The 25,315-nt window shown below is 42.8% G+C and overlaps 1 protein-coding gene across 5 annotated transcripts in view; it reads right to left on the reverse strand.

Annotated features, from left to right (window-relative positions):
* Positions 1-16,553, reverse strand: part of ALCAM (activated leukocyte cell adhesion molecule) — a 119,396-nt gene extending 102,843 nt beyond the window's left edge. For all 5 annotated transcript variants that reach the window (XM_075104553.1, XM_075104581.1, XM_075104571.1 and 2 more), the window contains exon 1: positions 16,204-16,553. In XM_075104553.1, the coding sequence (XP_074960654.1) occupies positions 16,204-16,309 (106 nt within the window). In that variant the 5' untranslated portion in view covers positions 16,310-16,553. The remainder of the gene's footprint in view (positions 1-16,203) is intronic.
* Positions 16,554-25,315: the final 8,762 nt, after the last annotated feature.

Below are 25,315 nucleotides of genomic sequence, written 5' to 3' on the forward strand. Positions count from 1 at the left end.
TAACCTTTGCTAACAAGTTCCTGGGCTAGGTAATTGATTATAAAAATGAAGCTGCATTTACCATTTGCTAACTTCTGATAAGCAGCAGCTATATAATTGATTCTCTTTTTCAGTATGCATCCAATTCCACTAATTTGAAAGTATGTATGTGAAACATTGATATTTTATCTATAGTTCATCTGTTTCACTGCCTACTTCCCCCCTATGAATAAAGACTGAACTAAAATTGCCACAAAAAATGATACTGGTTACTTCAGTGGATTTGGTGTTATTACTGGGTAAATGACCCAAGGAAAAAAAGGATAGGCAAGGTTACCTTACCTAGTTTTAATACTGAATAGATAAAAGAAAAACCCTTAGCGCATAAGTCTATCTTTCTTAAACAGAAATTTAAAAGAAAAAAGCGCTACACCACCCCTCTTTCCTTCCCCAAAATCTGCAAGGCACCCCCACAGGCACACCTTTCCAAGTAAGTGGACACTTTCCATATGGGACACGCAAAACCAAGCTGCATTGCTAGCTTACACCAGCAGCCTCTGAAGGATGGGTATGAGGGGAAAATTCCAGAGTTACTTGGTATAAGGTAAAACATTACTTCAAAAGTCACAAATCTGTACAAACAGGTACACGACCAAAATAATTCTGCAGGCAAAGGCTCTACAGGAGATGGGAAAGTCCCTTCACGAAGGCTATAATCTTCTTTTGACTGTTGAAAGCAAAACTGCAAATAAACTTTTCCCCAGTGTAAGAAAGAACATAAAAGGGACTACTTTTCTGGGAGGAAATCTAGGAGTCAGAAACAATCATTAGTCATTGTCTCGATGATACAGATAGATGTCCACCTCTGCACCACCTTTCTATGACTTTCTCTCAGAAGACACACAAAAAACATTCCAGCTTTTATTTTTCCCACTTATTCTCTTAAAAGTTGTCTGCTTTCCCTTCTCATTTCTTCTTGTTTCAACGTCTGTTCTCATTTTTCTCCATGTGCTTATGGAAAAATAAGAGACAACTCCTTTAACACATCTCCTCTATTAAACAACAGCAAGACTCTACCCAACCTCCATTTTCTCCTTCAACACCTGCAAAAGAACTCTAATCTCTGAAGCATAGTTTGGTAGACAAATTCTGATTAATTAGCTGTATCAGAATAGCCTGCTAATATAAACACAGTTTGCATCAGCACGCGTATTCCTGCCAGCATAACAAACAGCTCTCCCTCCTTCCTCTCCCTTGCTTTGCTTTTGACAGTGCAATCTGCTCGCGAAACCACATCTATGCTAGCACCTGGCCTAGGATACAAGCATCAAGGAAACATACATATATTCTTGAGCAATGTGATCCTCTAATAAAATACTCCCTTAAAGTCTGTAAAATAATTAGCCCTGATTATTCTACCTGATACCTTATCTGATGTGTTTCCTCTCCAAATCTTCACAAAACACCCAAAGCTTGTGTTTAATGACCCATAGGGAGAAAAAAGCAGCATCCTTCTCTCCTTTACATAGTCTCCTGCTGGCCCAGAGCACAAGACTCTCCACGTGGTCACTCATACAAACAGGTCAAGGCAAAGGACTCTGAATCCTCATCACGTTCACTTCTGAAGGACTCTGACTTACTTCACAATTTACAGCTGATCACTTTTCTCCATGCCTTAATTATTCTTAGACTGGGAAATTCTGCAATCAAACAACTCCAAGGTGTTGTTTGAGATGACAGATGAGCTTGTGATTAGAAGATTCATGTTGTCATGCTATTATAGGCATGATTAGAGCAAGGCAAAAAAATATTTGTTTAACCCTGTTCAGATCTTCACTCCAATTCTTTCTTTAGCCTGAGCACAAGTTCAAGCAGAAAGCACTATGCCTAAAAAAAAAATTAAAAAAATTAAATCCATCTTCCACCGACATGTCTGTCTACTGCAAAGAGAACAGAGAACTAAACTACTGTTAAGTAACTCCTGCTTTCTCACAGTAAACTTTCTATAGGTCTTGCTTCCTATCACAATTTTATGCACTGTGACCCAAGAATTTACAAGTTTCCACTTATGTCAAGACATTTTTTAAATGATATAAGTCTCTCTTTGATAGTTGTGGTGATCTTTCCTACACTTCATCAGTCTTCCCAGTCTAATGAAAATGGATTTCCAGTTGGAACAACCTAAATGGTTATTATTCATGGTAATCTAACAAAATTTGATTCACTGAAAGTTAAAACAGAAAAAAAAAATACAAGTTCAAATTAAAACTATTCTGGGAGTTTATTTTAAATAGCAATAACAATATAGCAGTACAATATCTCATTGCAAAGTGGCACACAAACAACATATGAATGGGACCATAGCTAAATTAGACTACACTGCAAAATAAACAAGTAATCATCACAAGATTTGATAGCCATGCATTTAAACATACCCTAATCTCAAAGCTAATAAGAAGGCATAACTATAAAAATAGATCTCTCATGGTAAGTCTCATAAAAGTCTCAAAACTGCAAATCCGCTCTAAAGGATTTCCTCACATTTTAATTAACAATCATAAAAATATTGTGATGAGATAATCTCAGTTTATATAGAAGCATTTTCTCCATTTAAAGTTATACTCAAGAAAGCTTAGTAAGCTGCATATTCCCTGCTGACAGCCACAAAAAAAAAAAAAATATGAGAAAGGATATATTTGAAAAAAACATGCGTGTGCAATTTAAAAAAGGAGACTTAAAAAGTCAGCTGAAGAGGTGAACTTGCATTGTACTCAGGAAGACTGAACTAGATCAACTCCCTACCTAAATAGTTTCTCTGCAAGCTGTGCTAGCCAGGGATCCTCTGCAAGGAACAGAAAAATGCTGCAACTCACAGACAGTATCCAGCATCCTAACAGCCTCCACACCACCGCTTACAGCCTACCATGTCCTCCTGGGCTACCTCTAACCTAAAAATTAGGTCCTCAATATATTTAAATATGTGAATAATTTTGAAGCTGGGTGTTCAAACACACACTGATCGTGGCCCAAAACTATTGCACTAGCTTAATTTCTGGATTTTTGCAACCTAGCACAATTGCTGTTGTAGGTTCACAGCATCTGCTCCCCACCTCAGTCAGACACAGCATGAAAAGGCTCAGACCAGAAAATACGGTTGACAGTTGCAATTTCAACCGCAGTGGGTCACATAGCTATATTTATTACGGCATTCATATTAGACAAATAATGTTACATTTCTTTGGAACTGGTAAAAAAAGCACTGTAAGAGTATGGGCTGCTTCGTTCCAGAGACAAGGGTTTCTTGACCATCTTGAATGACCACAGCGTAAGGTACACGTTACTCCAGAGAACATCTGATGGCTCAACAGGGTAGAGCCGGACATTTAGGCCACCCAGCAATTACGCTCGGCACAGGACACCCTTTCCCTGACACATTACCTCATACACCAAGCCTCTTATGAGGACTAGAAGAAAACATTCAGGGTTCCCACCCCACCCATGAGCGCAGGCCACGTAAGCCCACAGTAGGAGCACTTCAGCTTTGCAAAATCCCTCTGGGGAAGCAAATGTCTTCCTGAGGCAGGAAGTAACACTGAATTATATGACTGACAAGAGGGGAACATAAAGAGCAGAGTATAGTGGCGTGGCAGTACACGGTCTTGGCCAAAGGGGGCGGCCTGCTAATTACAACAGGTGAAAGGAAAGGGAAGAGGCAGGGTAATTGCCAAACCCAGGAGAGCGCATGGTGATACAGACAGGGAAAAACAGGCACTGCGTGTCTTGAAATTGGGTCTTGCCCTGCTCTCTGGTGTCTTTTCTCCCTGCTTCTACTCCTCTCCCTCAAAATACTCCTAGCAAGGGTTCTCCTTAATCCCACCATTTTCCAGAAAGCTTTCTGTTCTCCCGCCACAACTTGTTTCACTTGCAAGCAAAAATCCAGCTGCTCTTTCTGCACAGATGGCTTACCTCCTCCATCCAGATTTCTGCCCCCACAGGCCTTTTGGCCACAGAAGGAAATGAGGTACCACACTCTGGGCTCTGCACAGCTGTGGCCAGGGCCCTTGGCTTCCTTCCCCCTGCCACCACCCGCCCGCTCTCCAACCCCCAGGCTCTCTACTGCTAATGCCACTTCCCTCTACCTCTTCAGGGGCAGATCCAAAAGCTGGGCTCCCCTCAGGTTCAGCTGACTGTTCTCTGGCAGCTCACACCCACAAGATGTGCAAGTCTCACGCATGCCAGCTACAGCTCCTCCTGGCCATCAAAATGGCTACCCATCCTGTCCAGGCAGCATTCTTCTACAGGCCTTCCCAAATGACATTTCATCCTTTCCGGTCGCTGTTGCAAAGACCACTTTCCATGATTTTTCCATATTATTTCTTTTCACAGGCTTTAGGGGTATACCTGATTTAATACTCTGAAAGTAGGCTACTTGCCTTTTATTTGTGTATGCCACTCCCTGCAGAGATGCTGATCTGTGCCTTCGGCCCAATCATCAATTACTGACAGCAAACTTCTCAGCTGGTTCATATGTGCTCCACTCAAAAATGTTTGCTTACAGAGCAGTGGGAGAAAAACCTTTAAATACAAAGCCAATCCCTCTTCCTTTTCACATTAATATACCCTGTCAAAGATTCAAAGTGCTGCTCTTGCAGTTCTAAATACTCTAGCTTTCCTTAATTGTTCTCACCTCTAATGCCTTTGCTCTCCAGAACCTACAGCTCATAAAGACATATAATAGTCAATGACACAGTGAAGTTTAGCAAACCATATGCTAGCAAAAAATATTTTCTATTTCTCAGCCTGAAATGTTCCCAATGATCTTTTGATGTTCAAGTGCAGTTTATAAATCAAAACCACCTCTGTTATGTTGTTTTGTTTTCTTTAAACCAAAGATCTTACACTTTTTTTCCTTAAACATCAGATGCTGAAAGAATAAAAATCAGCAGGTAAGAACTTCAATATTCCATTTTTGTATCTTTTTCCCTTTCCTATGATTTTGTAAAGATAAGTTCAGACTCCCCCCCAACAAAATGGCAGAAAAGCAGCAGCTTTTTCACATTCATCTCAAGTGAGAGGCATGCTTAATCTGCATGCCAACTCACTTCACAAAATTTTAGACCTCCACCCATTTGTCTCATCAGCAGAGGAGATCACACCTGGTGATATACAAAACACAGCCCCTAGAAGCCATAGTTAAAACCCACACAAGGGCTCAGTCCCAGGGCTAAATCATGCAGCCACTGATGCTCCTCAGCTGCAGCAGTAGCTGCTGGTGCTGGCCGACACTGCCAGGCTGCCTTGAGAGTCACTAAACACTCACCCTAGTCCTTTCCTGCAACAGAGGGAAGAAATACCATCTGAGAGAATCACTGCTGCTCCAAGTCCTGGCAAGAGTTGCCTGAGCTTTCTGAACCTGGGCATGTGCTGTTCAGGTTCAGATCACATGGCAATTCTCACTCTCCAAGCCTTGCAGGGAAGAGTTTGGCTACCCCAACACAGGGAGAGCTCTTTAATGTACAATTTATCTGGTACATCTGCAAATATAATTTGCACAAGGTTAAGCATTGCAGATTCACAAACAGCATGTTGGTAATCACAATTACCAAGGATGTGCATCTACTGCAAAAGTAGCCCGTATAAAACTTACTAGACTTGGAGTTGCAACTAAATTACTACCAAGCAGGCAAAGGTCACAAAACATTCACTATGTTTGAAATGTAGCTCAAGCAAATGACACAATGCCACAAGAAACACAAAACTAAAATAGTTTTTTCACCACTGAAGTACCAGAGTTTAGGTTAGACGACTCAAATCCTCTTAAATGAAATGCATGCTGTGGTACTTCCACCCTAGCTTAACAGCCCAGGAGCACTGACATGTTCAAGGGGAAGAGTGGCTCTCCCAAACCACTGTCAGTCCCAATTCACAACAATTTCCTTCTGTCTACAAACATCACTGTTTGAAAAGCCTGGCATACAGTCCCACTTATGCCAGAGACTGAAACTGATCACTTTCCTCTTTCATTACACGATACTAAGAACACTCAAACAAACAAAAACCAACAAAAATCCCAACCCCAACCTTTACCCCACACCCAGTCCTCAGCCTTCCCTGAGCAGAGGGAATAAAAAAAAACTTTGAGTTTTTTTCCTTTAAAGTTGTTATTGAGGAAGATAATGGGAAACTGCTGAGCTGAGCATCTTATAGCAGATGTAAGATTCAGGTCTTAACCTCTCGCCTGGAATTAATGCAAGCCTGGATAAAACTTTTGTTTTTCTACTACCTACACTTCCCTCCTTTCCTAAGGATAGATTAATGGTCTACCCTAAAGAAAGAAAAAAAAAACAAAACACCAGAAACCCCATCCAGACTTTATGAAACATTTTAGCATGAAAAATAAAGATTTTCATTGCAATACTCCTCTTAAAGCTTCTATTACCATTTTCAATTAGCAGGGTCCCTCAAGTTTTATGTAGGGTTTACTACATTGTCACAGAATTTGCAGACTGTGAGCCACCAACCTCCTTCTATGGTTATGAAAAAAGTCTGTGCTGTACAGTATGTCCAAGAAAGTAACAAATATTTATTCTATTGCACAAAGAAAGCCTCTTCACAAGGAGTCATGGTCCTCAGCACGCTCAGCGTTTTGCTCTTTCACGCTTACATGAAAAGCTTCTCAGAACAATCATTGCTCTTTGCAGATGACAGCACCTCGAAGGAAGACTAGCAACCAGTCAAACAGCAAGAAAAAGCAAGCTATTTGAGGCTTTTGTGAATTAGAATCCACACCTAAGAGAAGGCACCCCGCCATACCAAGAGGGGTAGGTTTTTATACATACTTACACAAAACTTCCAAATACGAAGCTTATACACAGCCCTCAGGAGTAACCATATATAAAACAATAATTCAAGAAACAGCTTAAAAGCACTACTTCTGCCTAGAAAAATTAACAAGCTTTTGGGCTGAACCATCAACTTCAGTCTTCGAAACTACTCCTACATCTAATAAAACTGGACTGTGGATTCCAGCTAAAAACAATTCACCTGCCTCTCCTCCCCTGTGTGCAGATATCATCCCTCACAACACCCGGCTTCTTTCTGGATAAAGCTTCTGGCAGCTCACACTCACCCATTCAGCATTCATTAAAGAAACACACTGTGTTATTCATTCCTCTATGCCCTGTGCTGCTGATGCAATGGAAAGAGCCGAAGATCATGAGCATACCAAGCACGCTGAAGCCCATCTTCTGTACTCACATATGGGCATAATGATTAAAAAGTGACCCCCAGAGTGCTTTGCACACCATTCAGAGCAGGAGGAAAAAAAATCATAAAAAAAAAAATCAATGTTCCTAAAGTAAGCAGATACTTCTCTGCAGCAGTTCAGAGGGTAAGCATATCCCCAGCAAAAGGAGGGAATTTTTCATGCTTGGGAGGAATACAGACTCTTCCCTTTCCCTCTCACACAGTGGAAAGGAAGCTGCCACCACAGACACTACAGGTGACCACCATTACAGAGAGTTTTTGACCTCTGGCACTCGAGCTGCGTGCTGTCCAAGAGTAACTACAAACCTGCCCTCACCAAGCTGTGCTGCCACAGTGGCTGCAGCAGTGCTCCGAGTCCCTGGCTGTGGGACAAGGACAGCCAGCAGGCTCTGGAGAGCCTAACGCTGCCAGCATGCCCTGACACCCAGCTACAGCCCCACTCCCATGACAAGAGCTCTGAAATAACACAAGCCACATTCCCCCCACTCCTATCCCTTTGGCTCTCAGGCAGACATGATTCATCTCTTACGGCCCTTTGACATACCAACATTTTGATACATAGGCCAGAATGTCTGCCTTTCCTGGTCTTATAGCAGCTTCCTTGTGGCTGCAGACACCAAGGCTTACAGCTCTTTTGAGATAAAGGATGAACCTTCTTTCTAACAAAGCAGGCATGCACTCTGTTAAGATGCATAGAAGATGCCACATAAATTCTGTGAATCTAAACTAAAACATGGTTAACCTGCTTCTTCTGCATCCCTGGTTATCACCTTTGCAACATGCCACTTATCCTCCACTATGTCAGAAGCTTTAGACTCCTCCCCCTGCCGCCCCCAGAAGCTGTGCAGAAGTTTTAGATTTAACACTGCAGGGTACTTAAGAAAGTGATAAGCAATGACAAGAAATGACCTGCAGACACAACTGAGTCTGGATGAAATACCAGAACCTGACCCTTACCAAACCTGCAGCTGAACTTTCAGAAGCCCCGCTCCAACATCAGAGGTTCACGTAGTCACTTAGGAATTTGCTGCTATGGGGCACCACACATTAACTGCGGTTAAACCTTTAGGGTAAAGGTTATACTAAGGACTTAAACTTCAAAGCTAAGACAGAACCTGTTGCGTCATTCAACAGTAATGTGATGAGCAAGGTCAGTCTAAACTGTGGAACAGTTACCCCTCCAAAAGGGCAAAGCCCTGTTACAGAAGCCATGTCAAGAGCTAAACTACTAGGGCAAAACATTTTCTGGAAATTCAAATTATTTTAAAAAAAAGCACTTATAGTGGCAAAAAAAGATGCAAAAATGTAAATTTATGCAACAGTGAAGTCACTGTCATTAGTTACTTATATAGTGGTGACTGTTTCAAACTGTAGAACTGCCTGCACAGCAAGCTCTGCCTAACTAAGCGTTCTTGTCTGTGCAGAAACACAACAGTAGAAAATGTAATTCACTCATATAAACTGGAAGTTCGTAGAACATTCATAATACCGACTTTTTTGTTGCTTCTCTGAGTAGGTAGGGTTCAAGGTTAACAATAAGTTGTGCAGTAGTTTGAGAACCGAGGAGTAGTTAACCAAACTTGACAAAAGTCTCGGTCATTAATTCAAGTTGGAAAAATTATCTCCTTGCTAACCTTTCAAGCTGTCAAATGTTAAGATGCAAATGTTTTGATTTACGTCACCAGTTGTCAGCACACCACTTTGTTGGCAGTGTCAGAAACTTTCAGCTTCCCCAATTTGAGAAAGCAAATCCCATAATGCTGTGTCAATCAGTGACTTTTAAGATAATACTTACCCTACCGTCTTCTCTATGTGCAAGCACTTGTTATGCAATTTGTCGTGCAGTATCAAGAATGAAGGAATCGATTCAGAATCATTCTCTCTTCTCAAGTTACATGGCTACACTGAAGTTCCCCAAATCCTGCCTAAATATTCCACTTTGCTAAATGCATGCTGGTTTCTACATTTCATGAAAAAAAATCCCATGCCAAAATGGAGTAATACCTAGGCTACTACTCTAGATAACGAACAACAAAATAATTCAAAAACTGCTCTTAAAGAACTGCATCTCACAAGTGACTTTAAAACCTCACACTTGCATTCAACTATCCATTTTTTAAGCCCAGTTCAAACTGGGTACTCTCTGTAAGCTACCCAGTTACAGAGCCTTATGTGAACATTTACCATTCCACCCCACAGATAAAACTGCATCAACCTTCTCTTGTTTTTCTAAAATATGAGCCTTAGCAATTCTTCCTGGTCAGCATGATAAAGTCACTCCACTCAACAGCAAGTTCTCAAAAAATAAGTTGTTCCACTTTCTAAAGAAAACCCCAAAAACTCAAATAAACCACAACAAAAACTTGATATAGGTCAGTCGTATAAAATGGCACATTTAAGTCTAGCTGTACACAAGCTACCTCTGTTTTGTTATCTAATATCTATGGTTATTCACGCTAGTTAAACTGAAAAGTTAGGAAGAAAGTATGTAACTTCAGCAGCAAGTCAAGGATTTGTCTGATTGAAGACTGAAGCCGTCTTGGAGGTGACTCAATTTAAAGGATTTTTTTTTTTTTAAGAAAGAGCTGGTCCTTAATGGGGCTTCATAACTAGCAGCAAAATAGTCTGATGAGAAATAATATTTTTAAAAGTAAAGGATCCAAGAAAAATATGAAGTCCTAGGTTTGCAGAACAGTTATCAGCTCTATATATGTACCTGTTTTTGTATTAGAGACATGGAATGGGTTAAAAGCATACCAGCACATTCCTAAGCTGGCTTTCTTTTATAGTAGCTCAGAATCCAGACTCTGTTTACAGAACAGCACACACGGTCCAGTTTTCCTTCATGATGCTAAAAGAACTTACTGAAAAAATATGTTTTGTTAAATAAAGGTCATACTTAATACATCTTATTGGAAGTGTTTGAGCTTTCTCTCACCACAACAGTCTATCTAGTACAATCATTCCCTTATCCTGTTTGTACCCTATTTCATGCAACACCATTCCTGGCCCATTTCACCCCCAGAAAATACCCTCTTTTTATTCTTTTTGTATTTCTCTGTGAAGCCCCTTCCAGACAAGGAAAGGTTATTTAAAAACCTGGTTCTGTAACATATCCGTTTAAAACACACGCAATGCCTTGCTGCAAAAGAGAAGTATCTCTAATTGAGTCATCTTTTTGAGTTTGCCTATTACGCGATTTGGATTCGTCCTTCCTTCTCCTTCATGCAACAGGAAGCCTGTGATGAATGTAAGATGCTTTCAGAAACAAAGCCTGGCACCACAGAACATGGCTAAGAAGTGAAGACTTTTAGCATAACTTTCCCAGACCTCTGGCTTCAGCTTGAAAAGCAGACGTGCTGCTTCTAACAGTAAGGTTGCGGAGCTCCCTCTATTGAATTAGCTGCCAGTATCTCTTCAAGTTTAAAACATGCCAACTATGGTCAAAATCAGTGTTGTCTTAAAAACCCAAAACTTTCCAGCCCAGACAGCTGCGCCACACCCGCCAGGCACAGTGTATAAGTGCGCTAGCCATGGGAAGGGGACAACCGCCACGCACTGCTTCTGACACATGCTGAAATGTCACCAACCTGCCAGGGCTCCAGCCCTGGGCATTTCTGCTGCCCATGAGACCCAAGGAAATTTTTAAAATTTGACTGACATTTGAGTGCTTTCCCTCAGGAGCAAAATTGCTGTGACCCACACCGATGCTTAACAATGCCAGGAGAAGCTACGCATGGGACTACCACACCACAAAACACAACGCGTGAATGCGGTTCAAGCATTTGAAGTTTTTCTTCACCATAAGGGGTTAACTATACACAGTACAACTTAATTGAAAACAGATTATATGGATATATAGACTGCTGAAACACTCATTAAATCACAAATGCACTTTTTGCTTGTTATCAAGGGAACAGCTTAGTACTTCCATTGCTATTGAAAGCACTTCAAATGCTTTCTAGCCAAACGTTACAGAACTGTTCTAACCCCCGATAACCTCTAAAAATCATACCCTAAAGCTGTAGGCGCTCTCTCTCACTCTCTCCACTGTTTTATCACTTTTTCCCTTTTTTTACCCCTCAAAAGAGGCGTATTTCTTATCAACAACAAAAATACCAGCTCAGTAGAAGCAGCAGATGTTTTAATAAGTAAATATTTATTTGCCTTTCTGGAGACCTATACACACGATAAGAAAAGCAATTTAATCTTACGCTAGGCAGATATTCCTCTAAAGAGCTGCCGCTTTAGAGGGGTAGATTAACATCCACTGGGGTAGCACCAACTGCAATTCAACCCACCTACAATAAAACACACTGGGGAAGAAGAAAAATAAAACAAAATCAGAAGAGTAAAAAAAGAAGAAATTTGATCCAATCGCTGCCAGTAGGGGATTGTCAGCATACTAGTTGCACTGCAGTCTCCTCTCTAAAAGATGAGGCTCATTTTCAAGCATATTAAAGACAGGAATGTACAGCCTCCTTTAATATTCATCCTGTTCTTATTAAAGAAAAGCTACCAAGATAAAGAATGTGTAGGTCAAAGCCTTGTCTGCAGGGAAGATAACGCTCAACAATTTCAAATCAAGGGGAGTTGTTAATGTTCAGTTTTTCCTGGAAAAAAATCACGTTCTGCTTGAGTCAATTCTAATTATCACCCTACAGCATTTACAGTTCTTGAAGATTCTCTCATTTGAGCATTGGTGCATGGAAGCATATCTATTTTTCTTGAAAGCAGAGGAACTTGAGAGAAATCAGCACGTTGCAACAGGTCCCCAATTCTCTTACAAGTACGGCCTTGCAGTTTACATGCATTTTTAATAAAAAAAAAAATGATTGCATTACCAGAAGAAAAATCTATAAACTAGCCAACCCAGAGGAACCTTCAGGAGCACTGAAGAGAGAGCGTGAAGATTATGGAGTTTAGATACAGTAGTATCTCTCAAAAACCGGTACGTCTAGCCCTGTATCAGGGTTTACAGAACTGAACAAGACCATGCTAAAAAGCCATACTAGCGATGTTAAACAGTTTCCACACTCGTCATTGTAGTATAAAAAAACAGACCTCCCACAGGCGAAAGAGCAACGGAACAAGCACTGCAGACCAGCTCCTCTGTGGCCATCACGCTTACAGTCATGTACTGCAGGTCACAAAAAGGGGAAACTGAATAGTGATGATCCAGTGTTAGGAGAGCTGGTTACAAACTATAGCTCCTACAAACTCAGCAAATTCAGTCTCTCAACTGTTAATAGGCTTGAACTATATACAGGTAGGCCTGGCTCCTCCATAGCTGGTTCCCTATTCTGCAATCTGCTTTTGCTTCACTCAGCCAGGCCAAAACAACTTTGAAAAAGGAAGGTCCTGGGGTAGGAACCTAAGGAAAGCCCATGGTGGTGTGACGTTGGTATGACCAGCAAACACGTTGAAGCTGTTGCCACTACAGTAATGTTCATTTTTATACGAGGTCTTTCTGCACCGTATGTAATCCGATGCAACATTATGGAAATCTGCAGCAAGCACTCTTACAGCTTAAGACCATAAACCACGCTACAGAAGTCAGATATTTGTAAGAAAATAGAGAAGATTGGTTTATCCTGATCACGCAGACATAATTTGCATTATGTAAAACACAATGCTATTTTCTTTATTTTCCCCTTCACGTGTCATCTCGCAAAAATATTTAGAGATTCTGTTCCCCGAAACCTTCTGCTGGAAAAAAGCCAACAAATAGCTTAACTCCTACTGCCAAGACAGCTGAAACTATTTACTCTGGGATTACACATTAGCATTCTAGGTTACTTTCAGGAAGAAGAATGAACTGTACTGTAAGGAAAGGTATTAGTCTTACACAGGTTGGAAAGCGGAAATAAGATATCTTGGAATTAAATATGACTTACGACAGAGATATTTATTTCATGAACAAAACAACATATATTTTCTCCAGTAAAAATCAATGGGCTGAAATTTCAGAGATTTACAGACCCAGATGATTTCTGTTGCTGCCGGCTGCCTTACGAGAAGTGCTAGAAACCCAACAGAGAAGGGGAAAGCACAAGAAGAAAAATAATTTATGTTGCAAGACTTTTCTAGCATATTCACAATGAAAGAAAGAAAAAAAAACTTTTTAAACATATCAAGCACTTCCCAAATGATTTAACAACTTATAGTTCACTGAAAATTGAGTCTGGCTTTGCTACCTGTGTATTGGACCACAGACACATAGCATATCAAAACATATATACATGGTGTAGTCGTTTCAGTGTCATGTGAATGAGAAGACTACATATTACAGCCTCCCTACCCTTACGCAATATAGCAATATGTCACAAGTCTTCAGTAATAAAACACAGTATGAGAGACCGAGCTGCTTAGTTATAACTCACCAGAAAGTGGGGGGAGGGAGAAGCTTTACAAAGGTCATGATTAGCTCCTGATTAAAAGCTGACTTCCTTTTCACATACAGTTACCTCCTCTAGAAAAGTATGAGATTTTAATTGGTGTTCTCATTTAGGCTGGCCTAGCCTCCTAGTACCACATGCCGACTTGGACCCCCTCCTTTTATTTTTTTTTTTTAAAACAGCTATCTTCCTAGGCAGTTTATTCTGTGAAGAAAGAAACTCAGAATTTCTCATAGGGATCCCCAGTCAGCTTGAATATTGCTGGAGAGCTCTACACCTGATGCACATCGACTTTTAATATGCTTTTAATAGCTTATCTATTGCTTTCCATACACAAACCTGAGATGGAACTCCCAAAAGCCAAGCACCAAGATAGAGTAATATATCCAGAATTTGTTGTAGATGATAGCAAATTACCTATCACCTAAAAGAGCTGAGATAGCAAGGGGAAAGAAATGTGAAGTATACAGTAATATCAAGATCTTTTTATAGATATTTTTATACCTCAGTATCTTTCATACTCTGCAGAATAAAGTGAAAACTAGAGGCTTCAATCTTACATTAGGCATTCCAGGCATTTTCAGTACTGCAGGCAAAGTTTCTAAGCTAAGGTGGGGCTGGTTTCTCCCCACATCTATTTGCCTGCACTCTGCTGTTAGCCTGAGCTTCTCCTCGAGGGAGCAAGGAAGAAAACAAAGAGCAGAAAAAACGTAGGTAAATGATTTTACCTCCAACCTATCCAGATCATAAGTGGTCAAGTCCCATCTTTCTATGGACCTCCATCAAAGCAACCCTTGAGATGAAATATTTTATGATTTCAGGTTTCCTTCAATAGGAAAACTGTAAAGAGTCACACAATCAGCGAGATCATTTGGTATTTACTGGGATAAATCTCTCCACAGGGGCCAAGTCTTGCTTATGAGAAGCTGAGGCGTTTATCTCTCTGGATACTCCACACACCTTTAAGGTTTCATAAAATGAACAATCTTTCCTGAAGATTTCCCTGCATCACAGAAACCAGTATTCTTTGTAAACTGCTGGTGAGACACCTCACCCCTGCAAGATGCAAGAATCATCTTGCAGTGATTATACACTTCATTTGCCAAAGCAAAAGCCCAGCAGAACAGCCAGGCACATTGCTGATGGTTCCGATACTGCTTTTGCTTCTGTTCGGAGCTTTTTTTACTATTCTAATTTAAATTAAAGCTTCGGCAGCCTTACTTTATTGGTGTTGCTCGTTTTCTACTTAACTAAAGGCTTGAACAAAATAAACATAAATATATAGCCAGTGCAAAGGATCTGTTCTTCCGTTCCGATGAGAAGGTACTGCCTGTAAATGGTTAACTGGAAAGCACGTAACCAGGAGGCAGGGGCCAGGAGCGAAAACCCACCGACTCCACTTCTGCAAACCCTCCGCCGTTGCAAAGCCAGGCACTTGTAGGCAAAGCCGTTTCTTAAAGCAATACAAAATGTTACCACAGGCTGACGCTCTTTCTACAAGAATAATGAGTCGGTCTCCGCGTTGAATGCGGAACTCCTCACTTCACAGCTTCTCCCTCAGACTTCACTTTGACGCTCAATATTTACAAAATAAAGCCTACAAACACCTCATGGCCAAAATATTCCCGGAACAATTAAGAGTATTCGGCGCTCCCCGGCGCCTTCCCGCTTCCCCAAGGCCTCCAGAGGGCTTTTACGGGGTGGCGGGGGCGGGAAGAGAAGTTACCCACGCGAACCCGATCCGCCGGAGCAGCGTCACCCCACGCGGGGCTGCCAGCAGGCGCGGGACCCGCGCTGCCCCCGCCGGCTGCCCGCGGCGGGGAGGCCGGCAGCGGGGCCGCCCCACGCCGCGCCCGGACAGCACCCCACGGCCGCCCCCCCCCCCAACCACACACACACCCCCCGGCCACCCACGCACCCACACCCCACCCCCCCGGCAAGGGCGAAAGCGGCGGGGCAGCCGCCGGCAGCCGGGCACCGCCACGGGCGGCACCGAAGCCGCCTGGGAGGGGAGAAGCGGCTGAACCGCCGAAGTTGGAGACGGCGGTGGCGCGGCGACGTGCCGCTCCGCCTGGAAGTGAAAGGGACGCCGCGGCGAGCCGAGCCCCGGGTCTCCCTCCCGTGACAACGCCCCGGAGGGACCCCGCCGCCCCTTCCCACAGGGAAAGGCGGCGAGTCCGCCACTCCTCAGCCCCCCGCACCGCGGGGCACAGCCCTTGCCTCTCCCTCGGGAGAGGCGGCATCAGCCCGCCCCGCCGGTCGCCTTCCCCAGGGGCCGGCGGGGGTAGGAGGGGAGCAGCCCCCGGCCGCTCCCCGCCGAAGCGGAACGGGGGATGCGGAGGGCACCACCGGCCGGGGGCGACCCCCGGCGCACGGGCACGCCAAGACCCCGCGGTAGGTGTCGGAGCGCTCCGGTGGAGGGAGGGCGGCCCCGCCGGCAGGAGCGAGGGGCGGGCGGGAACCGCCACCTGCGGCCCCGGCCTCCCCTGCAAGCCAAGTTAGGCGCGGCCGGGACGGCGCGGTCGCGGTCGCCCCTTCCCGCGGGCGGGCGGGCGCTCACCCTGCGGCAGGCGGTGGGCTGCGAGCAGGAGGCAGAGCAGCAGCAGCAGCAGCGGCGGGCGGCGGCGGCAGGAGGCGCAGGCGGCGGCGGCGGGGGGCTCCATCATCCCGCCTGCCCGCGGCGGGACCGGGAGGCAGCGGCGGAGCGGGGCGGCGCGCCCGCGGGGGGCTCTTCCCTCTGGCAGCGGAGCGGAGCGGCGACTTCTCCCCCTTCCGAGGCCGGGCGGCGGCGGCGGCGGCTGTCCCCCGGCGGCGGGAGGAGCGGTAACTTCCCGGGCGCGGGCGGCGGGGCGGCTGCTCTCCCTCTCGGCGCGCAGCGAGGAGCGACTCCGCACCGGAGCAGGTGGCGGCTTCCCTCTGGCAGCCGAGCGGCGCTCCAGGACTGGGAGCTGCGGCGGGAGAGGCGGAGCCGGGCGGCGGCGGCGGAGCTGGTCCGCCCCCGCCGTCCCACCACACGCCGCGCAGGCAGGCAGCGGGGCGGGGGGAAGCCCCGTGGGCAGCCCGGGCCGCCGCCCCGCCAGGACCCGCCGGCCCCCGCCTGGCCGGGGGATGGGGGCGCCCCTGCCCCGGGGCTCGCCGGGCGGGGCGCGGCGCCCTGGGAGCGAGGGGCCGCTGGGAGGGGGCCTGGGCGGCGGGGCGTGGGGTCAAGCCGACACACACACACGCACACACACCGCCCCCCCGCACACACCCACCCGTCCTTGGCATCTGCCCCGTGCGTGGGCTTCTTTCCTGGTTCTGTGCTCAGGATGCGTGCTGGGTGGCAGTCTTTCAAATCAAAAGCAAAAAAAAAAAAAATTAGTTATAACAATGTCGTTTTGCGTTTAGAAACGTGATGGGTCCTGCGTTATCCTCTGCCTAGTCAAAATGAAAAAAAAATTTCAAAGATGATAACAATCGGATTAATCTGATTTAACTAATTTAGCAGAGGACTGGGTAAAGGGAAGGGAAGGGAGCTCACACAGTGGTCTTCGCTGCATGAAGAAATGCACTGAAGGGCAAAGGAGGATCATTCGGCACTTCTGGAAGTCGGCTGCCCTAAAGGTCAAAAAAATTCCTCCTCAAAGTAACGTAATCCAGAAACAGCACTTTCATGCACAGTGCTTTATTCTCTTCCGATTTCGGTCTGAGTAAGCAGGGCTGTTCTACAGGGAGGGAAATGAGCACCCTGAAGTCACACAGCAAGTTTCTCGGCTGACAGTACAGCATGATCAACATGTAGCCCACGCTGTCATATGAAGTAAGGCTGATGCCCAAAATCTGAAACTATGAATAATGCACACCATGTCATCTCTCCAGAGGGACTTTCTAGTAGTGAAATCCAAAGTGTCAAGTGCTTTATCTTAACCATGTGACGATGTGGATTCTTAGATGGGAACTTCCCCAAAACCCCTGGAAATCAAAGACAAACTTAACCAGTCGGTTCTGCAAATATATTTGCTAGTCTCCAAACAATATTCACGATGACTAACAACTAACAACACTTAAACATTACCATGATTCAGTGTAGGTTTAGAAAAACACAGACTGTGTATCTTTTTCCTCATGTACTGCACTTGTTTTCTCTGAAGTGGGATAAGGATATTTCACTTTTAGAACTTTAAGTCTAAAGCATTGTTCTCAGTTCAAAACACCCTTCAGTTCTTCCACAGTATTATTATTATCATTAATATTATTATCGTTGTTGCTATTAATCTATTTTACTGTGTAAGCCATGCTATGCAATCAATTTTAGAAATATTTTACTTTCTAAGCTTACTGCTCAGGAGAGCCCCGTCGTCCTTTGTTTTCTCAGCAGACTTCTCTTTATGGGCATACTACTTGAGTTGATTCCAAAAAAATACTACTTTTAAGATCAATAATCTTTTTGTCTTCATGTTGAGGCTGATTAATATCTCCCATTTAGTGGGGTCTTTTTTCTTGCATGTTTAAACACAGTAAAGTACTCATTAGTAGGAATATTTAGTATTTTTATTGCTGTAGAGCCTGGAGACACCATCAAAATCTTGAGAGAGGTGTTGTATAGAATTGCATTGACATGACCTCCTAATCCAGTTTAAAGTTGTATTCCTACTATGTTTTTTTTAACTTCTAGTGGTTTTAAAAGTATGTGCTGGTTTTGCAAATGTGTTGGTGTTACAAATTAAGGCTACAAATTAAGGTTACAAATTAAGGGCCTAATCCTGCCTTCTTTATTGATACGGGCAAGCCTGTTGAAGCTAGTAGGATTGTGGCTGGGAGAAAAGACAGAAAAGTGGAACTCTAAAAATTATCTGAATGCGAACAAACATAGAAGAGGAAAGGGCCTATAGGCCAGAATTCACTGGTCCTCTTAGTATATATTTTGTTTTAAACATGACAATGGTAAGATCAATTTGTATAAATACAAATACAAGTAATGTAAGTAATGTAATAAGTAATGCCCAAGCACCTTCTTTTTAAAGCAGATGATTACCTGTTCCCCCATTTGCATCGGAATAATGAGTAGTATATATTTTCTGTCAGTGGGAGTGGGGATGAGGAAGTCTTCGTGAATGTCGCAAATAATTTCCAGTGGCGTGGTGCAGGGCCTAAAAGGTGAGTTGTAGGGCCATACATTTCAAACAGGCAAAACTTAAAGAGTCATTTTAAAATTTATGGTTAAGACAGTATTCAGAAATATTATTTGATGACTACTTTGCTCTCAGATCAATACTGAATGTGTTGTTTAAAGTCTGTAAGAAATACAAGAAATGAGGAAGATTACATTAAGGACATAATACCTACATCAGAAGTATTTGTTTAGGGTTTCCCTCACTCTGTTGTCATTTCTCTTCAAAGCTGCTTCTACCTTTCACTTGAAAGAAGCTCTTTGAATTCTTAGTAAATAGAAAACATCTCAAGCTCAAATTACTCAAATGTTTTGATAACTTTACAGGAATTTAAATGTGATTAGAAATTGTGAAGATAATTACTAAAGATCTCTTTATATGCTATGTCATTTCAACTGTCCTCAATTCTGAGATTTGTAATTAATGCCTTTAATGTCTATTGGGTTGACATAATATAGATTTGGGGTTTTTTTCAAATTATTTTCTTGGGCCATGATCCTCTTCCCATTGAAGTTAATGGGAGTATGAGTGAGTAACTGATCTGTTGGGAAAGCACCAACTCCTGGCTTTAAAGTCCAAAATAAACATCTATTTTGAAGAAATTAAAACACTTACTAGTGAAAAAAAAATCTGTAGAAAATAACTCTGTCTTTGAAAACCACTATTAATACTAAAAAAAATCTTTGATAAATGCTTAATCTTATCAAACCATAGATTTTCCATTTATGTGTCAAAGTGGATTAAAAGTGTAATCCATTATTAATGGTTGTGCATCGTAACAAAGAGTCTTTGTTAAACTGAAATATCTTTTCCCATTTACAGCAGATGCATAAAACAGTTACTTTGGAAGCAAATTTCTAGCAAAAATAGTAGAGAATACTGTTGAATAGGGCACTGCTCAACACTGCTTCTAATTTAATCCATTGTTAATAGTGAGTGAATAAGCTTTAGTCTTGGGTGGTAGTTAATATTATGTCAACAAAGCTGTGCATGCTGGCTTGGCTCAACATTCAGAAGTACAGTTTGCAAAATGGAAGCCTTCTGTTGTTGAAACTGCCCTTGAATTATAAGACAGCTATGCAACCTCCAGCCTTGTATTTCTGTAAGTCTAGTTCTGTTAGTTTAGCTGGACACCATTAAGTTAAAGGTGTTAGTTCAGAAGATACCTCCATGGGTATAGGTTCTTGTCATTTGCACTGATACTCATTGCAACATACCTAACACCAAGGATTAAGCATGAATGTAATCTATGTTGACATTTACAACATTGCTGAAGGATTTGTTAGTGAATCATCTGGGATTTGGGCCATATATTCATGACAATTGGGAAATCCACACGGTGTTTCCTGCTCCCTTAGGCACCTGAATTCCTTTAAATACCAGGCCCCACCAAGGCTATTGAAGTCAAGCAGCGTCTTTGGCTGACTTTGCTTGATTAAGGTACAAACTGTGATAGAAGAATACTCATGTTTGTCAGGAATTATTTTGCATTGCTCTGTATGGGCACATGAGGATAACTGGTAGCAAAGTCTTTCTGAATTAGATCAACTGTGTATGGTACAGTGCCTCTAGGTTGTAAGGTATTGCAAACAGAACACGCAGGAAACAAATAGAAAACAGACAAAAAAACAGACTTAGGCTAAAAATGAACTGTGACCAATAGTAGCAAAGTGGAAAGCTTACTGGCATTTCTGCAGCTATCTGCAAATTTGGCTGTCTCTGATCTAAGTAAATGAGACCCACATATTTGGAATAAGTAAATAGAACCTAACAAATTGCAGTGGAAGAATACCCAGAATCTGTGGTTCCAGTATTTCTTCACTGCAGAAACGATCCTACTCAAAAAAATCAGGAAATGCCTGCCAGTATTGTTGTTTTAGTCATCAGCATAGCAATTAAGCTCCTGAAGCAAACTTATTTTCCCATTACCCATGTCCAGTGCACCTGATTTTCACATAATTTAACTAAAAGACCAGTACTGTACAAATATTCATTAAAGTGACATTACACTTGCATTATATACAGAATGCCTTCAGCTGAAACAAAAGTTTCAGAAAATATGAGTGGAAGGTGGGAGCAAGGAGCTTGAAGATCAGATGGTGGTTATTATCTTTAATAGTTTGTGATCTGCCTTAAAAAAACAAAAACAAAAAAAACCCGAACAAAACAAAAAAACCCCAACCAAACAAGAAAAATATTTGAATAGAAGTAGGTCTTATGCACAAAAAGTACAAGAGGCACAGTGTCCTGACATGTTATCTGGGAAGCGCGTAGGGAGCAAAACCAATCCAGTTCTTTAGGTTGGGCCAGTGTATATCAACTGCTGGCCACGTGTTTGCCTTTTGTGAAGGCTCAGTTGCCTTTTCCTCTGCCTTTTTTAAACCAGGTTTGAAGCAGGTAAAAGTGAACAGTTTTCAGATTTCAGGTCTCTTTTTTTCTTTACGAAAGCTGATTTTGAGGGCAGAGAATTGTTTTTGTATGAAAATCCAGTGGGATACGCAATGGCAGCATGTGAAGAGTAGCACTGATAATATATTGGAGATGTAAAATAGCTGTAATACAAAGAATAATATTGATAACCCTGCTAAAATGTTAATGCTGTGTTTCCCCCTTTCTCAGCACCCATAAGACCAAATTATTTGACTTTGTTTTCTACTCCTTGATGGTACTTAACTGTAGAAGGAAAACACCTAATGCTATTGGAAGTGACAGACCCCCCCATACTAAGGAGCATCCTTGACAACACACTCACATTCTGCCAAAAGAACTCCTGCAAGTACTTCTGCAACATCTGGCTTGCAGTGCTGGCGTGCTGCGAAGGAGCAAGAAAGAGCGAAGTGTCATGTGATTTACAAGGATGTCGGTGGCTTTCTCTGCCCTGTTTGGTGGCTCCAGCCAACTACTGGAACTTACCCCCGGCTGGACTGCCATGTGTGTCAAGCGGTGCGGAGCACAGCTCTCAGAAGGGCTCAGCCAGCGCCTGACTTGTGGAGTTGCTTCTTGAGCTGAGGAGCCTTTCCACAGGGCTGTTCATAACAGAGTGCAGTGGGGTTGGTCTTGGCGTCAGCCTTACCTGGAAGCATCCCCCCACCTGTTCCATTGCTGTCACTTGTGGCTAAGGCTTGGACAAACTTGACTCTTGCAAGGTCAGCTCTGGCATAATCTGGGCCAGCTGCCAATTCTGGGCCTCCGTTGCCTGGTTCTACCCATGCTGCCAACACAAGTGCAGACAGCATCCTGGCAGAGCAACAGAGGAGACTGGAGGCCCTTTCTGGCCAGCATCCTCCTTTTATCTCTGCCACTGTGCTGTCAGTCAGGAAGCAGTCCGTAATCGTTTTGAGATTATGTGACATCCGATGAGCTGGTGTTGGAGCTAGCGTTGGAACGGCATTAGGAGTACCATAACAGCTTCTGGAACGTGGGATAGTGCGAATGGGAGCTCTGGAGGCATCAGGAGGTGGGTGCTTCCTCATGGACTGCCCTTGCTGGGGTGCTAGTGGGGAACAGTCCAACAGAGCAGCAATGGACGTGGCCACAGGTACTCCCTCCTGCAGTAGCGGTGAAAGACCGTTTGAATATGGTTGTATTCAAAATTAATGTTGACTTCCTTTTTACAGAGGCTATGCCTGGTTTTGGTGAAACATTTCAAATTCTTACTTGGATCACTGATTTCTGTATAACCTATGTAATTTTAAAAATCTGCTTGATCAAATCTAATCAGAATACTGATACTGATCAATTTTTCATCCGAGGGTCTTACACTGATTAGGCCTGAAATCATGACATCTTTGTAAGATAGGTACTCAAATAGGTTTCACTTTTGTCCTGCCTTTCATTTGAGGAATTCAGATACTTGTGAGAGCATTAAGTGCTTGGCAGCATGTGACATTAGAGAAGATACTGAACCCTAGAGAGATTTACCGAGGTCTACTTAAAAAAGCAATGGTGATCTAAGGACAAAATTCAGAGTTCCTGGGTTTCCATCCTCAGCCCCAAAACTAAAAACACTCACTATTTATACTTGTGTTAGATAGAGAAAGGTAATAAGAAGAAATGTAAAGAGCAGAAGCAAGGCTAGTAGTCAAGTCAGTGAAATGCACCTTCCTGTAGCAGTTAGTGTGCTCATGTTTAATTTTCAAACCTAGCCAGGGGGAGGAAAGTGGAGATAACCCATTCAGAGCCATCGTGCATCAGAGCATGTTCCTGACATTCTCCTTTACATTATGAAAACAAAAATGAAAGGAAGGATGGAAAGGAATGAGGTATATTTAATAGAAGTTTGGAAGGCAAGAAGTGAAAGAACTGAAAGGGAATCTGGTCTATAGCTCATTCTGATCAGCAGACTATTGCCAAGTCCATAGGGGAATGCAGAAAAACAGACCTCTAGTCCCATCTCATCTCCACGTAATTCTTAGCTATGATAAAGAAGGGAGTACCCGTGGACTTAGTGATACGAGAAGCCAGATACAAAAGTAAAAATCCAAAATGGAAGCAGAAGAAAGGGAGCATAAGAGGAAAGGTAAACATAGAAAAATAATTTTTTTTTTTAAGGGCTACTTATTGCCACTTATTCTCAATGTGTTTCAGCATCTTGCATTACAAATAGTAGAGTTGATACAAGAGGGATTCTTGACAGAAAATAATTTTATAGTGATGGAATACTAGGTGACTTGGGACAAATCTTTGGCTGATCCGAGCCTGCACTTGATCCATCTAAGTAGAGACCAAGTGGTTTTAGGTCTGCTTGTGGCTGAAAAAAACAGTGAAATTTGCAGCAGCCCATAGGTCTCTGTGTGGAAGATGGACAGGACAACAGGCAGCTTGGAGCCTTTCATTCCTCCTCAGGACTGACTTGAACCAAAGGAAATATGTTACCCCTTCTTCAGAAGGAATTTTCTTCCCTTTTTGCCTTGGGTGAACCAAAGAACCTGGATCAAGCATTGAAGACTGAGGAGTTAATGCTGAGTAGCGCATGCACATTTGCTGCGCCACACTGCAGGGCTCAGCTCCTTCAAAGAGCTGCTTCTCTGAGCGATGCAACAAAGTAAAAATTGCGAAAGAGGGATTAAAATGAAGAGATAGTACCAGATTCACATGATTTGCAATGCTAGCACACTGGATTCTGTACATCCCAAACCTGAGCAGTTTCCCTATGTGACAGGTGTTACCTCAAACCCTGGTTATCAGATTTCCCCTGCAGTCTTGATGGCAGTCGCACACTTTGTTGCGCTGCATGCCTTTTAACAGGAGTAGCTTTCATTCATTAACTTGGAGGAGAGGGTCAGCAGGAAATCAATGATGCTTTTTTTATCTAGCCATATGCAGAACCATTAAAATTAATCCACTGACTATGTTCCAGCATTGCAATTTCTTCCTTGCAACCTTTATTGCAGTGTGTCTGCCCCTGATTGTGCTACGTCAGCATTTGCAGATTAGAAAGAGCAATTCCTAAGTAAATGAAGAGAGTTGCTTCTTCCCAGTCTGCCAGTTACCTAGGGTAGGAATAGGCCTGTCTCAAGGGATGAAAAGGCCATCGGTCAATCACATGTTCCGTAGAGCTGTGTTGTTGCCAGATCCTTGGAAACATGTATTTGATCTTCTGTCCTTTAATGGATATCTGTGCCAAGGCCAGATTTGTAAATTATTTTTTAAATGCTTGAAGATTGAGAGGCTTTTCAGACCAGACTGTTTGGATAGCAGCACAACTTAGGAGAAGATGTTGGAACATCTCCCTTGTATATGCAGTGCTGGTCCCTCAGAAGGTAAAACTAGCCCTTGAGGAGGATACAGTGATTAAAAATGTTGAAAACAGGGGTTTTTATCGAATCAATAGAAATGTGCCAACTTATTTGAAGGTGAGGAGGGATAGGATATCGACCGTGAGAATTAGCCATGTAGGAATGATGATTGTTGTGTAGTATATATGTTGCATTAGAAAAAAAGCGTCTGAAGTGCTTGGACTCCCGTTAAATAGCTTTTCTATTTCAGAGTAAGGAAGAGCTCCTGCTACAGGGAGTCTACAGATGAAGTAGACAGGATGAGCAAAGGGTCGTTTAAGGGGAAAGAAAAACGTTATTCTTGTTTTACAGATGGGGCAATGAGGCATTGTGAGATTGACATGATTCTCTGGAGAAAGAAATTTTTAAACTTAAATGGCCCTAAAGTCTGCATTTTTGCATATGTCAAAAATCGCAGGAAAGATATTCTATAAAAATTTGCAGAACAGTTCATCCTTAAAAAAGAAGAAAATTGTAAGATCAATCTAGGAAGATTTTTTTAAGGCATTGCCAATCCACTATACCAAATGTTTCAGGATTAAACAGAAGTGCATCCACATTAAAATATGGCCAATAATATATCATCCTTGTTCAGTTTAATAGGTTACAGTATTCTGCACATTACATTTGTACATTAAAGGAAGAAACAATTGTAGAAAAAATCAAATCAAACTTGAAGAAACTTTTCATTTGCAGAAATGAAAGTAGGAGATGTATTTTCATAAGAATGACCTTTTCATTACCT

The sequence above is a fragment of the Phalacrocorax aristotelis genome, chromosome 1, assembly GCF_949628215.1.
Source record: "Phalacrocorax aristotelis chromosome 1, bGulAri2.1, whole genome shotgun sequence".
Classification (NCBI taxonomy): domain Eukaryota; kingdom Metazoa; phylum Chordata; class Aves; order Suliformes; family Phalacrocoracidae; genus Phalacrocorax; species Phalacrocorax aristotelis.